Source organism: Mustela nivalis, assembly GCF_964662115.1.
Source record: "Mustela nivalis genome assembly, chromosome: 6".
In the NCBI taxonomy this organism is placed as follows: domain Eukaryota; kingdom Metazoa; phylum Chordata; class Mammalia; order Carnivora; family Mustelidae; genus Mustela; species Mustela nivalis.
In genome coordinates, this window is record NC_139025.1 from 64285830 (window position 1) to 64300390 (window position 14561).

Sequence of the window (14561 nt, forward strand, 5' to 3'; positions counted from 1 at the left end):
AGTTCCCAGCAGCAATGGTGGCCGCCTTTGTGCCACTCCATAGACTTGACTGTGATTTTACATGGCCTAGTTATGAAGACTAAGTACCCAGCTAAGTATTTGCTGCACTAAATCTGAAATAACTTATGTGCAAAGACATCCTTAGCTGGCACCAAAGAAGTTTTTAAAATCAGGTTACAGATGCCCCAAAGATAAAATGCTCATAACAGCTCAGTCACTCAATTTCAGTGGTAATGCCATAATCTGGTATTTGAAGACACTGGTTGCTAGAGAGAAAAGGGATCAGCTATGTCACATAGCCATCAGCCTGGTACCAATGAGTCCAATCTAACAGAGCAATGTCTTCCGGGATGAGCTTTGAGAACTTATGTGAGCAGGAAGTCTGCAATGTGAGAAGTAGACATTGCACTATATCCCAAAGGACAGATCTCCTGAGATGCTTCCCTTGGGTGGCACCAGGCTACAGTGCATTCTGCCAGCACCCCCCCCCACCCCTTAGAATCACACAGCTGTTAATCTGGCATTAATAATCACTCTCCTTGGACAAGTGGCTACTCGCTAGGCAGTACCTTTCTATTCAGGTCGTGAGGAAGAAATCACACTATTCATTTACTAATCTAGTAATGGTTTGTAGGTTTCCTAAATAGATTTGACCTGCATATGTGATTACTGTCTAACTTTCCTGGCACTGGAATATATCTTTAGGAGAAAACCAAATCAGTTCAGGCATCTCAGTTGGAATCCCAGCTCTTACACTAGCAACAGTGTGACCCGGGCCAAGTCATTAGCAATGGAGCCTCAGACCTGTCATCGGTAAAACAAGACCAATAACAAGACCAATAGCTCTTCCATAGGGATGTCATATGGATTAAATTAAAGAACCTATATCAGAACCTGGTCCATAATAAATGCTGATGAAAAATCATTTCCCTTCCTTCTTCCTTACTCTAGAGCAGGGGTCAGCAAATTTTTTCTGTAACAGATTGTAAATATTTCACGCTTTGCAAACCATCAGTCTCCATCACAACAACTCAATTCTGTCCTTGCAGCCCAAAAGCAGCCACTGATGAAGAGTATAGCTGTGTTCCAAGAAAATGTTATTTTAAAAATTAGGCACTAGGCAAGTTATAGTTTGCCAATCCCTATTATTTATACCACATAAGACCCACCCACTAAGTTAATCTTTCATCATTCTGTTGGATTTCATCTGCTCCAGACAGGCCCTCTCCTCCTTTCTTTTCATTTCTTTTACTTTATTTCTTGAATGTTCCACAACAAATGGATCTAGCTCAATGGTTTGACTAATTTTTTCACTTTTAATTTTAGGCCTTGAGAAGCCTGCACTGGAGGTGAACACTCAGACCTGAGATGTTCAATTACTTCATCCACACAACAGGTTGTGGGAAAATCAACCATATTTGAGCAAAACCCCCTTAACTCCCACCGAGATATTGGGAAAGGAACGTCCCTTAGGAACTCATAGAGTTAACAGAGGAATTTTTATTTGAGGAGGAGAATAGGCTGTGACTTATTTCTCAGGTTTAAAAATATTGCTTAATAAATACGTTTGCATTTGCTTGTATATGTGTAAAGAACTTCTTACAGGACATATAAACTAAAAAACAGAGATCACCTTCAATGTGGTGGAGGCCCAAGACAGGGAAAAAGGGAGAGAAAGAGTTTCCCTCTCCCTCTGCACAACCCCCACTGCTCATGCATGCTCTCTTTCTCTCCGAAATTAATAAATTATATTTTAAAGATTGTATTTATTTATTTGATAGGAGACAGCGAGAGATTACAAGCAGGGGGAGCAGCATAGGCAGAAGGCGAAGCAGGCTCCCCGCTAAGCAGAGAGCCTGATGTGGGACTCGATCCACAGGACCGGAGCTGGAAGCAGAGGCTTCACTGACTGAGCCACCCAGGAGCCTCTGGATATTTTTAAACATATAAGCTTTTAAGCCATGTGAATACACTATGTATTCAAACAAATTAATTCTCCTACAGAATGAAAAAATTAAAAATTAAAAAGAAATCTTTTCACATTCATAAAACCAGCCCATTACAAGAAAGACTCAAATGTGAGGGGAGGGGAACCTAAAAAGTGTCTCAGACACTTGTCATTCAGGTGTTATCTTGGGGATTCTATCACAGCCCCATAAAGTCCCGAATGGGATAGTGGGCTTTTACATGCCTCCTACCCTGCATTCTGAGAAAAGACAGGAGAACTTGGTACATGAAGGGAGGAGAAGACACACCGCTCTCCATTTGGTGGGGGTGGAATCAGAAGCAGGATGTATCCTTCAGTATTTTATAACTTTTTCATATTAGGCCAACGTTCTTCCCATGGGAGTTCCACGCTCCCTCCTGTCTTGTCTCAGCATGTGCCATATGTATACATTTTGCCCAGCCACCTCTATCTCTTTTTCTATTGAGTTTTTTCTTTCTGCCTTCAAATAAGCTTTAATGTTTTTCTAAGTGACACTTTTATTGGACTTTTCTTTCAACTCTCACCCTTTGCCTCGTATTGCTTTCTCAACCCAATTCCTTGAGCTATATATGATTCTCTCACTTCTTAGTAAACTATAATCCAGCTTCTACCTCCACTCTTTCATTGAGTCCATTTTTCTCTAAGGCCCTCATTGACCATCTCAACCAAATCTAAGGTTGCTTCTTTTTCTTTGTTCTTATTCTTCTCCATTTCCCTTTTGTAGAGAACAAAGCTAACATCCATCTTGGACCCCTGCTCCCCCATTTACTTAACACCCGAGAATCTTCTCTGTCATGTAGACCTCTTCCTTACTCCTTCCTCATAACAGCTTGAGTCTCAGTTCCCACCTGTCTTCTCTTCTCCATCTGTCCTCACTCTGTCAGGGGATTCATCTGTTCTCAAGACTATCTAGTGGGAAGGGCAAAGCACATGGAGCACACGACTTATTACCTGGTCACCCTAGAAAAAGTGATTTCATCTCTCTGCAGGGAGAGACTTTTAAACAGGGATTCATTCACCCATTCTATTGATAGTCTTGACTGAGCACTTAGTATGTGCCAGGCACTGTTAGAGGTACATTAGAGTCATTAGCAAACTAAACAGATGAATCTTCCTTCCCTCACAGAGCTCCCATTCCAGCAGGGGGAAACAGTAAACATTCTAGAACAATAAACATACCAAACAGAATTATATAAAATGACAGAATACAGTGAGAGCTGTAGAAAAAATTAAAAGGGTTCAGGCTATCCCCTTTATTTTTTTAAAGATATATTTATTTTAGAGAGATGAGGGGAGGCCGAGGGGAAAGAGAGAGAATGCTGATCTTACAATCCTGAGATCATGACCTGAGCAGAAACCAAAGGGCAGACACCCAAACGACTGAGCCACGTACATACCTCATAGGTTACATCTTTAAAAAGGTGGTCAGAGTAGGCTTCCCTAAGAAGTTAATACTCCAGCAAGCTCAGAAGAGGTTAAAAAAATTAGAAATGAGAGCATCTGTAAGAGTGTAGGCAGAGGGAATTGACAAAGATCCTAAAGGCATGGGTCTGCCCGGCTTATTCTAGGAACAGCAGAGGCCAGTGGGAAGGCGGGGAAGTGAGCATGATGAAGAGCAGGTAGAAATCAGGTCAGAGAGGAAGTCAAGGGAACAGTCTATGTAGGGCCTCTGAATGCAACAGGGGCTGTTGTTGGGTTTTGAGCTGAGGGTTGATATGATCTGATTTATATTTCAAAAGGATCATTCTGGCTGCTGTGCTAGAAAGACTATAATAGGAATAGGATGGGAGCAGAGAGACCAGTTAGGAGGCTAGCACCAGAATGGGAACACTGGAAGCAGGAGAGAAGTGGTCCATTTTGGATAATAAAACCTACCTTGTAGGGCTGTTTGAGAATCCTATGAGAAAATTACTGCAGGTAAAGTGGCTAGTAGATGCCTGATACAAAGAAGATGTTAAGTAACACCTTCTCTTATTATGTTATACTTGCAGGTAGAATAGGTTCTCTGGGTCACTATAGGTAGATCAAAGCTAGAGTGTGATATCCAAGGTGAACTGACTTGGGGGTAGGCGGCTGCCCCACTGAAGTGATAAAGAGAGGCTGGACTGACCAAGGGGCTTAATCTTCATTTAGCCTTTACTTCATATCCCAACTCCAGGATGGTATTTCCAGTTGCCTACGAGACACTTCCTCTTAACAGTTTTATCATATAATCAATATCAATGTACCGATTTTTTAAGTTAACTGCCTCACCTCTACCTCAAGCCAGCTACCCATCCAAACACTTTCTTCTATAAAAAGATACACCAGTCCTCAGAGGCTGGACACTTGGCTTCATCCTTGCAGAATGATGGAAACAAAACATGCTACCACTGGAAGCTGGTATTGTGGCCATGATCTGCTTTAAAGATCTCTATTTATAAAAGAAGAAAAAAGGCCCAGAATGAAACATGACTAGCCATGGGTCTCTCCAGGCTTTAAGGATGGAACAAGACTTAGACCCAGTTTTCTGGATCCTCTTCCTTCAGCAGCTTCCCCACCCATGCCTGTTGCACATCAGAGCAGTCCCCTAGACTGGCTGCCACAGGCTGCCCTGGTCCCCATCACAACTGCCATGACCTCCCTCCTGTTACTGTCAACTAAATCTTCAGAAAGGCTACCGAAGGCTGTGACCTACACTGCTTTCGGTGTGCTGGCTTGGCTCTGAGTTCAAACCCTTACCATGTAATTACTAGCAGGGAGGCCTAAAGCAAGTTTTCTAAGCTTGTTCTGCCTTCACCTCTTCATCTGAAAAAGTCCTATCTCCCCCCAGGACTTAAATAGAATAAGGCATGTGAAGTTCTTATATTGGAGCCAAGCACAAAATTAGAGCCCAAGCATTAGTTATCGCGGATTTTATTCCTTCCCTCAGTCAATTGCAGAGAAGCTGCCAAGGGTGCTGAGGAAACATATTCTAACTGTCTCATACTGGCCTTAGGGGCCTTGGAGCAACCAGGTCTCTTCCATGTATGGGAACTTTTACTGCTCTCCGTTCACAGACCTTCCAGTCAGGACAGCTCTCTGAGCCCCCACCCCCAATAAACATGCCCACTCCCAGATCCACCTGTGTTCTGGTTTATGCTCCTCCTGCCTGAAATAGCCACTGACCTTCTCCCTGTCTTAATCCTGGCATTCCCTTCAAAACTCCTCTGAAGGCTTGGCCCTTCACAAGAATTTCCCAGGTAAATCCTGGCTCCACTGACATATTTTTTTTCCAGTACCATAGTATTTACATGTAGTATATATTGATCTCTTCCTTACTGAGACATGGGAGCATTTAGTTAATGGTTTGGGCTCTAGGGCAGGCTGTCTGGTCTCTCTCAGCCTCAGTCTCCTTATCCATACAATGGGGTTAATATTAGGGTTGTTGTGAGAATTGGATACATAAATTCTTAGTAAAAATAATCATTAATATATGTTACTATTACATATCACCATTAACTTTTCCTTAGTTTTAAATACCTTCATTGTCTTCCTCCAGGTTAGCCTGTCCATGTGTACTATACTTAATCTAGTGTCTTAAAATCACTGGAGCTTAAATTATGGAGCTCAGTCCGGAGCTGAGAAAATTCTCAGATGAGAATTTTCACATCTGTCCTCAAAGATTTCATCTAATAATCCATTCTAAAAGTAGAGATTTGGGGTGCCTGGGTGGCTCCATCACTTAAAAGAACGGACTCTTGATCTAGGCCCAGGTCATGATTGAGACCCACACTGGGCTCGGGGCTGAACGTGGAGCCTGCTTAAGATTCTCTCTCTCTGTCTCTCCCTCTCTGCCCCTCCCATCTGCCCCCCCCCCATTTCCCCACTCTCATTCTTTCAAAAAAATAAATAAATAAGAGAAAAGTACAGATTTACCCCAAATATCAACTCCCCATCTCAGAGCCCATGGGCAGTAGACAGTATAGGCAGCATGGGTTATTAGCCAGGGACCTCAAAAAGGAGAAAGACTGAAAGAAAATAAAGATCCCCCCCCAAAATTAGAAACATCTGGTCCATTTCTACAGAGAGTTAACATTGGGAATGGTAAGCTATTCTGGGGTTAGAGCAAACAAATAAAAAATCAGTGAGGATAACTGCAACATTCCATTCCCGTATTCCTGAGGTACTGGTGTGTGCACGGCTACTGGTCTACACTATTTTGCATTCCACTCAAAGGGACCCATCATTCATCAGGAGCCAACATCAGCAGAGATTCCTGCACCAAACAGGGACACATCAAGCTTATGCCCAGACAAGATACATACTCTGCCACGCCACAGTGATCATTGAGCTTTATCTTTTCTTCTTTGAGGAATCAGGCTTATCAAACATGGCAACGCTATTTATAGTGAGGGTGGAGAGGGACTGACCTTTTCCCAGCATCACTTCCAAAGATCAGGTAAGAAATCTTGCAAGTTAAGAAGACCACCTTAGGGACGCCTGGGTGGCTCAGTTGGTTGGACGACTGCTTTCGGCTCAGGTCATGATCCTGGAGTCCCAGGATCGAGTCCCGCATGGGGCTCCCAGCTCCATGGGGAGTCTGCTTCTCTCTCTGACCTTCTCCTCACTCATGCTCTCTTTCACTGTCTCCCTCTCAAATAAATAAATAAAATATTAAAAAAAAAAAAAAGAAGACCACCTTACCTCTATTTTTTCCCATATGGCTTCATAGTTGTCTTGGTGTTGAATATCTTGCATCAGTTTCTGAATTAAAGCAGACTTTGTGGCAGAATGGCTCTCTTTTTTCTCAGAGGATGCAGCTCTCTCTGACTTCTCGTCGATGTATTTTTTCATACCAGAGAGAGGCATGCACAACTCCTCGTCAGAAAGAATGTCGCTCAGGGGCCCAGACTCCATGCTTTCCCCCAGGGAAGAGGCTATGTCACTGGACGAGCTTGGAGACACTCTGCCTAGCCTCGTGTGCTTCTTCTTGACATGGTACGTTGGATAGATCTCAGAATCCGAGTTCATTTCAGACAGTTCCCAGTCGTCAATATTTTGGATGGTTTCTCCTCTGGGTTTCTGAGGCAGAAGCTTCGTGAGGTTCTCCAACTTCAACGCTAGGACTTCAGTCTGCTTCAGGTGAGAGGGCAGTGCTAGGTACTCATCAGAACCATACCAGGCCTCCACCACCTGGCCATTCCTGGTGACGTGACTTGGAGAGGAGGAGTAACTTTTTTTGCTTTTGGTTTTTGAAAGAAGGGGTACTGGAGATGCGACGTTGTCTGAGCCAACAGAGGATTCGCTACTTTGAGTAAAAGGCGGAGAGCTGGATGTTTCTGACTGCACTGGCAGTTTGGCATTCCAACTCGTCTGACGGCATGGCTCGAGGGAGGACGTCGAAACGGAGTCTGTTTCTGGCCCCTCTACAGCCTTGGGGGTACCTGAAGGAATTCCATTCGGCATGGCTGAGCTCTTCGTGCTCTCATCTTGGTTGCCTGAGCCCGCCCCCCGCTTCGGAGTTCGGCATGGGGGCACCTCTACTGGGGCCTTGTGTGGCTTTTTAAGTCGAAGTTTCTCTTTGTGGCAGTCACTAAGCCTTCCCAGGCTGGAGGATATTTCCTTGATGTGACTTTTGACGGTGTTTTCAAGATTCCCCTCCCCCACCTTGTGCAAACACTCATAGGACTGGCTGGCAGCAGAAGGGCTGCTGGGGTAGGAAGACTGTAACACCAGACAAAGCTTGGATCTGTCAGGAGGGTCCACCAGAGAGGGGGTGCTTCTGCTCATCTCGGGCTTGAGATCAGCCAGCTGCTTCTTTCTATCAGTGCCTTTCAGATTATTCTTAAAATTTTCCTCTTTAAGGAAAAGCCCTCTTTTTGGCAATGTGGGCTGCGTGGGAGAGTCCTCATTGTAATTAAAGCAATCTCGGATGGATCGCTTGGGAGTTGCATTTTCACAAGGCTGAGGCTGTTGTTTCCTTGTCTCAGGCTGGGAGGAGGAACTGGCTTCTGGCATCACGGCCTCAGGAGGGGGCTGATCGGCGTTTGTCAGAGCTTCCCCGGAAGATGATGTTCCGGGCACTAAGCCTGGTGGCTCCTCGACTGTTAAAGCACTGTCCTCCTCACGTCCACCTTTGTCATCTGCTGAAAGAGACACTTGAGATGCGTCCTCACCAACCGCTTTACCACAGCTGTATGGGTTGGGGTCAGTGGCCACCGAGAGTAACCCAACGCTTCGGATGAGCTCGGGGAACTCCTTTTCCATCTCACTGTAGCTCCAAGAGTCAAAGGGTTTGCTTTTGACCTGGCTAGAGGTCATGTCCCCTAGGCCACCGAGCAAATCCTCACTTGGACTGTAGTCAGACAGTTCGAAAGCAGTAATACCACAATCCAGAGATAAGTAATTTTGAGAGCATTTGATAGTTAACTGTCCTGAGTCATCCACTTCTGTTAGAGAATCAAGCCGGCCCTGGAACAGACAAGGGCAACAGTTTCAGTAAATGCAACATCAATTATACTCAACTGCTGTTCAGATGAAATCTCAGCAGAGGCCACTGTAAAGGTCAAAAAATGCAGCAGTCTCCATTGCTTCTGGTTTAACATACAGAAAAGCATACTGATCAATTATATTGCTTTATTTAGTATCCTGTTCTTAAATATTTTGGGACTTTTCTTTAATCTGGAGAATAGAGACTTGACAGAAACGGTCAAGGTTAAGCCAAAAATATCCATTCTTTTTTTTTTTTTTAAAGATTTTATTTATTTATTTGACAGAGAGAAATCACAAGTAGGTAGAGAGGCAGGCAGAGAGAGAGAGGAGGAAGCAGGCTCCCTGCCGAGCAGAGAGCCCGATGCGGGACTCGATCCCAGGACCCTGAGATCATGACCTGAGCCGAAGGCAGCGGCTTAACCACTGAGCCACCCAGGCGCCCCCCAAAATACCCATTCTTGACTTAACTTTCCATTTTAAAATAGCCTGTAGTTCATTTAATAAGCATTTCTTATGTGATGCCTTAAGTAATAAAATTCTGGGAACAAAGTAATATTAGAGTAAAATCTCTACGAACTGATCTGCTTTGTGTATTGCTATCACTCCAGCACTTACCACAGTGGCTAGCTTATAGAAAATCCTCAATAAATACATTTAAATGGTATAATTAATTACACTAAGTCTGTCATGTTAACTTTTTATTCACAAATCACAGGAAGGTGAACTACTGAATTTGCACACACCACAGAAACTTTTCAGGACCAGTTCCCATTTGTACCCACCCTTTTGAAGATAAACACAGGTAACCCTGGAGAAAAGTAATGAATACCGAAACTTAACCATTTTAGTCCCTGTCCCCTCTCTCTGCATACAGAGTTTTTCTCCCCAACTCCCATTTGTGTGTGTGTTACATACTAACTGCCTCCCTCCCTTGTTATTTATAATTCAAGATAGGCCAGTTTGATTTGAAACCCCCCTGTGCTAAAGAATAGCTTTACAAGTAAGTACTTTTAATTTTTAATCTTTAATTATATAATGAAGGCCTCTGTCTCATCACTAATGCAGTTTCTTTCTTTCTTTCTTTCCTTTTTTTTTTTTTTTTTTGTTTAAGATTTACTTATTTGAGAGGAGGGGGCAGAGGGAGAGAGAGAACCCTCAAGTCAACTCCTCACTGAGCAGGGAGCCCGATGTGGGGCTTGATCCAGGACTCTGAGATCATGACCTGAGCCAAAATCAAGAGTCGGCTGCTTAACTGACTGAGCCTTCCAGGCACTCCTCATCACTAATGTGGTTTCTAATATCACACAACAGATGAGAAGATTTTTTACTGACGATTTGCTTAAGAAAGAAGGGCCTGAGAATCCTTTTATGCTTGCCAGCTAAGAGCTGCTTGATCTGATCTAGCCTCTTAGGAGATGAAGAAAGGAAACTGAGAAGTGAAGTGTTGTTATATCCCAGACCTCTCTTCTACTCAAGGAGGAAGCAGATGAGCAAAGTGAAGCCAGAAGTCATGTGGCTGCTGAGCCCTGTGTCCTTTCAGCCAGGTTATACCAAGATCTGGTCACTCTGGGACTTCACACCGGGTTGTTGTTCATTTGTGCATTTTGCGTTTGGAAATATTCTCTCCCATCACACCTTTACCTTGCCTTTATCTCTTACTCCCCTCGCTGGCATGCCACAATATCTAGATAAATAATAATAATAAGCCTCATTTAACTTTTCTAAACCTGTTTCCTCAGGTATAAATGGAGATGGTTGATTACGACTCCTGCTTTTTCATTTAATCCTCGCAATAACTTTCTTCTGGGGTCTGTACTATTGTCCCTGTTTTATATAAGAGGAGCCTAAGCTAAAAGAAGGTACATAACTAGTATATGGCCTCATATCTAAGGGCCAAAATGGGCCTTAAAAGGAGGCTTTATGACCCACAGTCCACACTCTGACATCTGTGGTAATTTTCTCTGATTTAATTGGACACTATTTTAAACAGATATACTCCCTCCTCCAGTTTGTTCTACACATTGTCACATTGTAAAGAGTAAGCTTGGGGCTCCTGGGTGGCACCGTCAGCTAAGCATCCAACTCTTAGTTTTGGCTCAGGTCATGATCTCAGGGTGATGAGAGTGAGCCCTGTGTCAGGTTCTATACTCAGAGGGAGTCTGCTTGGAATTCTCTCTCTCCTTCTCCCTTTGCCCATTTACAGATTGCAAACATGATGCTTTAAGTCCTTTATTAGCTTCCTACTGCTGGGTTAAAAACCCCAACCCTTCCAAGAACAGACATAAAGAGGCCTGCCTCAATCCATACTCCCTCTCCCTGGCTGCACCCAACCACAGTGTTCTCCTTTCAGTTTTTGAATATAACGAATTCCTTCTGCCTCAGGGCTTTTGCACATGCTATTTTCCCTCTGTCAAGAAATCTTACAACATCCCTTAACTTACAACATCCCTTAACTGGTTTAACTCTTATGCGCCCTTCAGACTCAGATCAAGCTTCACTTCTTCAAGACTCTAAACTCCCACCTAAGTCAGAATTTTTCTTCTTGTATGCTCTCATAAAATTATGATGTTTTCCCTTTAAGTATTTACCTCAATCTATAAATAAATACTATTGTGATTATTTGATTAATTTGTTTCTCCCATTGGTTTGTAAGCACCACAGGAGTATAAATCACAAAGAAAATTGTTGACTCACTGAACACCTGCAACATTTAGCATGGGGATGTGTATAGAGTAAGCAATCACAGATGTATCTGTTGAATAAATGAATGAATGCATGAATGAGGACGTTTTGGGATGTAACTCTATGGTTCGTGTAATTTCTTGCCCTGATTATGCAGTTTCAGTTGACTCCAGTGATTAATAGCCCAAGTTTCAGAGTCAAATTCTGGCTCTTCCAGTAATTAGCCAAGTGACCATGAGCCAGCAGGCTGATGTCACTAAACCTCATTTCCTTTATTTGCAAAAAGCAAATGATAAGCCCTGTCAAGAGCTGCTGTGGGTCTTAAATGAGATAATATATGTAAGACATAAGTCTGGTATGTGAATATGTGCTCATGGAATGTTCACTCTTATTACTTATTATATTATTACTTTTACTAATCAAGTATATTGAGGGGGCAAGTTTCATCAAAATGAGAAGTATTCCTATGCTTAATTACACTGCACAAAAATGGGAAACCAGTATTAACTGCCAATCTCAATAAAAATTACCTAAATGGAATTGTGTGGCTTTTACGCTTCATACCTGGGATAAAACACTTTAAAGAATAAAGTCAGAAGCCAAAACCACTAAGGAATGAGCCAGCCAAACAAAAGTCACACTTTATGCAATTTTTAAGAGAGTAATATGGAAAACCGTATTGAAAAGCAGGTTGTATTTATTTAAATTTTTTAATTCGGTTGTCCAGTACTCAGAACTTATCCCCTCACACAGTTAGTATTATAAATGATGGCTTAATTCTCAAGCTATCCCATAAGTTGGTATTAAAAGTTGGTATCTAACTAGGGCATTAAGGAGGACATGTGTTGTGATGAGCACTGGCTGTCACACATAACTAATGAACCGTGAACTCTACATCAAAAACTAATGATGTGCTATATGTTAGCTAACTGAACATAATAATAGAAAAAGAAAAAACAAAACAATAAATAAATAAATTACTAACTAGTTGAAATTTGTATTATTTTCTATCATTTTTTATCATAAAAGTACAGCACTGCAGCTACTTAAGTAAGGTGAAAGAGGTTTTAAGTCAAACTGTTTCTATGATGAGTAGAGAAAAAGAAATTTGAGAGTTCAGGTAAAAATTAGGCCTCTACAACTGCCAGTCACCTGTTTCTATAGCCCTGGGAAAGAATTTGGTGTCCACTGTGGTGGTCCCCAGACCCCTAAGATCAGGAATACTGTTATACTTGAAAATAACTGGAACTCAGTAAAAGATATTAGATGAACATATGGTGTGAGACTACATTTCAGATAACAGGGTATGGCCAGGTTTTCCTAAATCTTCCCCTGAAGATCCCTTGCCTGGCCAGTCCTTTGGTTGGAAAAGAAAATAACATACTCAAAAATACTGGTGCCCCAAAGGGAACCCTCTCCCATCCTGTTCCCAACAAGGCTAACTATTTCCATGCATGGCTGACTGTCACTCGTGGGGTAACTATTTTTAATAAGACTGCATTTTTAATGTGAAAAAAAATCCCTCCCTGAAAAACAAAGAACAGTACACAGCGTATTCGTTTCATATCCTAAGGACCAAATGATAAGCATCCACCCAGGCATTATTTTTAACACAGTTTGTTATTAACAGCGTTCTTCAAAAGTACTTTTTCTAGATTTCAGCATGCAGAGGCAATTTTTAAAAAAGAAGGTTCTCTGAAGTATCCCAGAGCAGATGAATAATGAGTTTCATTTCTTAAAATATTGCTTAGTAATACTAATATTTTTAGCCCCGTGGCTTTGCTCTGGACCACTGTCCCAGTTTTCTAAGGAATGGAAGTAATAGTCTCAGGTGGGCAGAGAGGTGGGGAAGAGTGCATGTTGTGTAGTGCTTTTTTATTTGAGAAATATCACATTTAATTGTGTAGTGCTATTAGCTGTGTCACGGCTGCCTAACAATGTCTCAACACAAATATACCTCAATTTAATATGCTATGAAGCAGTTTCTCAGATGACGCTTATGTTTTATGGAGATGGCAATTAATTCACTTTATTGCTGGTTTCAATCTTCTCCGAGACATCAAGGAAACTCTCCCCCACGTCCCCAATTTGAAACAAAATTTTTGCTTTGTTCCTCACCGATAATTAACTTAACTGAAGCTCTAGTTCCAAATGTCTTCTTTAGATCTTTCTTTTTTTAACACTACATTTTGCTACCAAAAAATATGAGATAATATTCATAATTTAGAGACATGAAGATCTCCCTATTAAAATGCCCCCAAAGTTCTATCAGTGTCCACTGTTACATCAAGATGAGTTTTGTACACTGACTCAGTGTTACTGAGAAGAGAGTTGGAAATAGAATTTTACTGTTTTAATCATGCATACAATAAAAAATTTTGTATGCCCCTCACCCCTTCCTCCCCTAATCTCATTACATGGTGTTTGTTGCTCTTCAACTACTAACATATACATTCACAGACCTCTTAACCAGAAAGCCACAAGCCCCCTGAGTTTTTAGACCACATGAACTAGATTCTCGATCAGATTCCTTTTAGGCCTACCATGCTGGGATTCTACTGTTCTGAATATGTTCTGGAGAGCAGCAATAGACTGAGAGAAGCAAATAATGAGAGGGAAATGGAAAGCAAAGCAAAGTTTACCTTCTGATAGGCAAGGGGGAAATACACAAAAATATTTTAACGTTTTATTTATACTATAGTAATTATTTTTAAGAATCTCCATTTTCTACAGGCTAAAACTATAAGCCAAATGATTAATTTCCAAGATAAATCCTAGTTCACCAACCTAAAATTTTATCTCCCTCTTCTGTCCCTAAAGCAGTGATTATCTGCATTATTTAATTCAATTCAGCTCATTAGATTTTTATTTACAGCGATACAAATAAGGTGCTGTGGGAGATAGAGATGATTTTAATCTGGTACCAACACTCATCCAGTTCTAATCTAGCATGTACTCTGTCATGATATAAATGGACCTATGACAAAGGCTCACAGATGAATACACAAAGTACTTCAGGTACGTGCTCTGAAAAGACAAATGTATAAGGATCGTATGGGTCAAGTGCTTATTTACCACACCATCTGGTATGTGGTAAGCCTTAATCATTGTTTGCTCTTGTGTTCATATTATAGTTATCACTTCCTGTGTCATTTCACCTCTCTAAACCTCAGCCCTATTACCTGTAAGATGGACATAATAATATCAGCTGTTAAGTAAGAACAACAGCACCTTCCCTTCCGACCTCCTAGAACTGTTTTCAGGATCTAAAAAAAAAAATGTGAAGGCGATTCCTAAGATGGATTAATCACCTTTGAATGCCTAGTGCCTTTATAGTAGGAGATCAGTAAGTATTTAGGGGAGATAGAAAGGAAAGCAGGAAGGAAGGGAAGGGAGAGGAAAGAAGGAAGAAAGAATTCCTACTATTACAACAAAGCTC

At 41.8% G+C, this 14561-nt stretch overlaps 1 protein-coding gene across 4 annotated transcripts in view; it reads right to left on the reverse strand.

Annotated features, from left to right (window-relative positions):
• The window catches only part of AKAP6 (A-kinase anchoring protein 6), a 464347-nt gene that overhangs the window by 254178 nt on the left and 195608 nt on the right, over window positions 1-14561 (reverse strand). For all 4 annotated transcript variants that reach the window (XM_082737844.1, XM_082737845.1, XM_082737847.1 and 1 more), the window contains one exon: window positions 6653-8419. In XM_082737844.1, coding sequence (XP_082593970.1) covers window positions 6653-8419 — 1767 coding nt within the window. The remainder of the gene's footprint in view (window positions 1-6652; window positions 8420-14561) is intronic.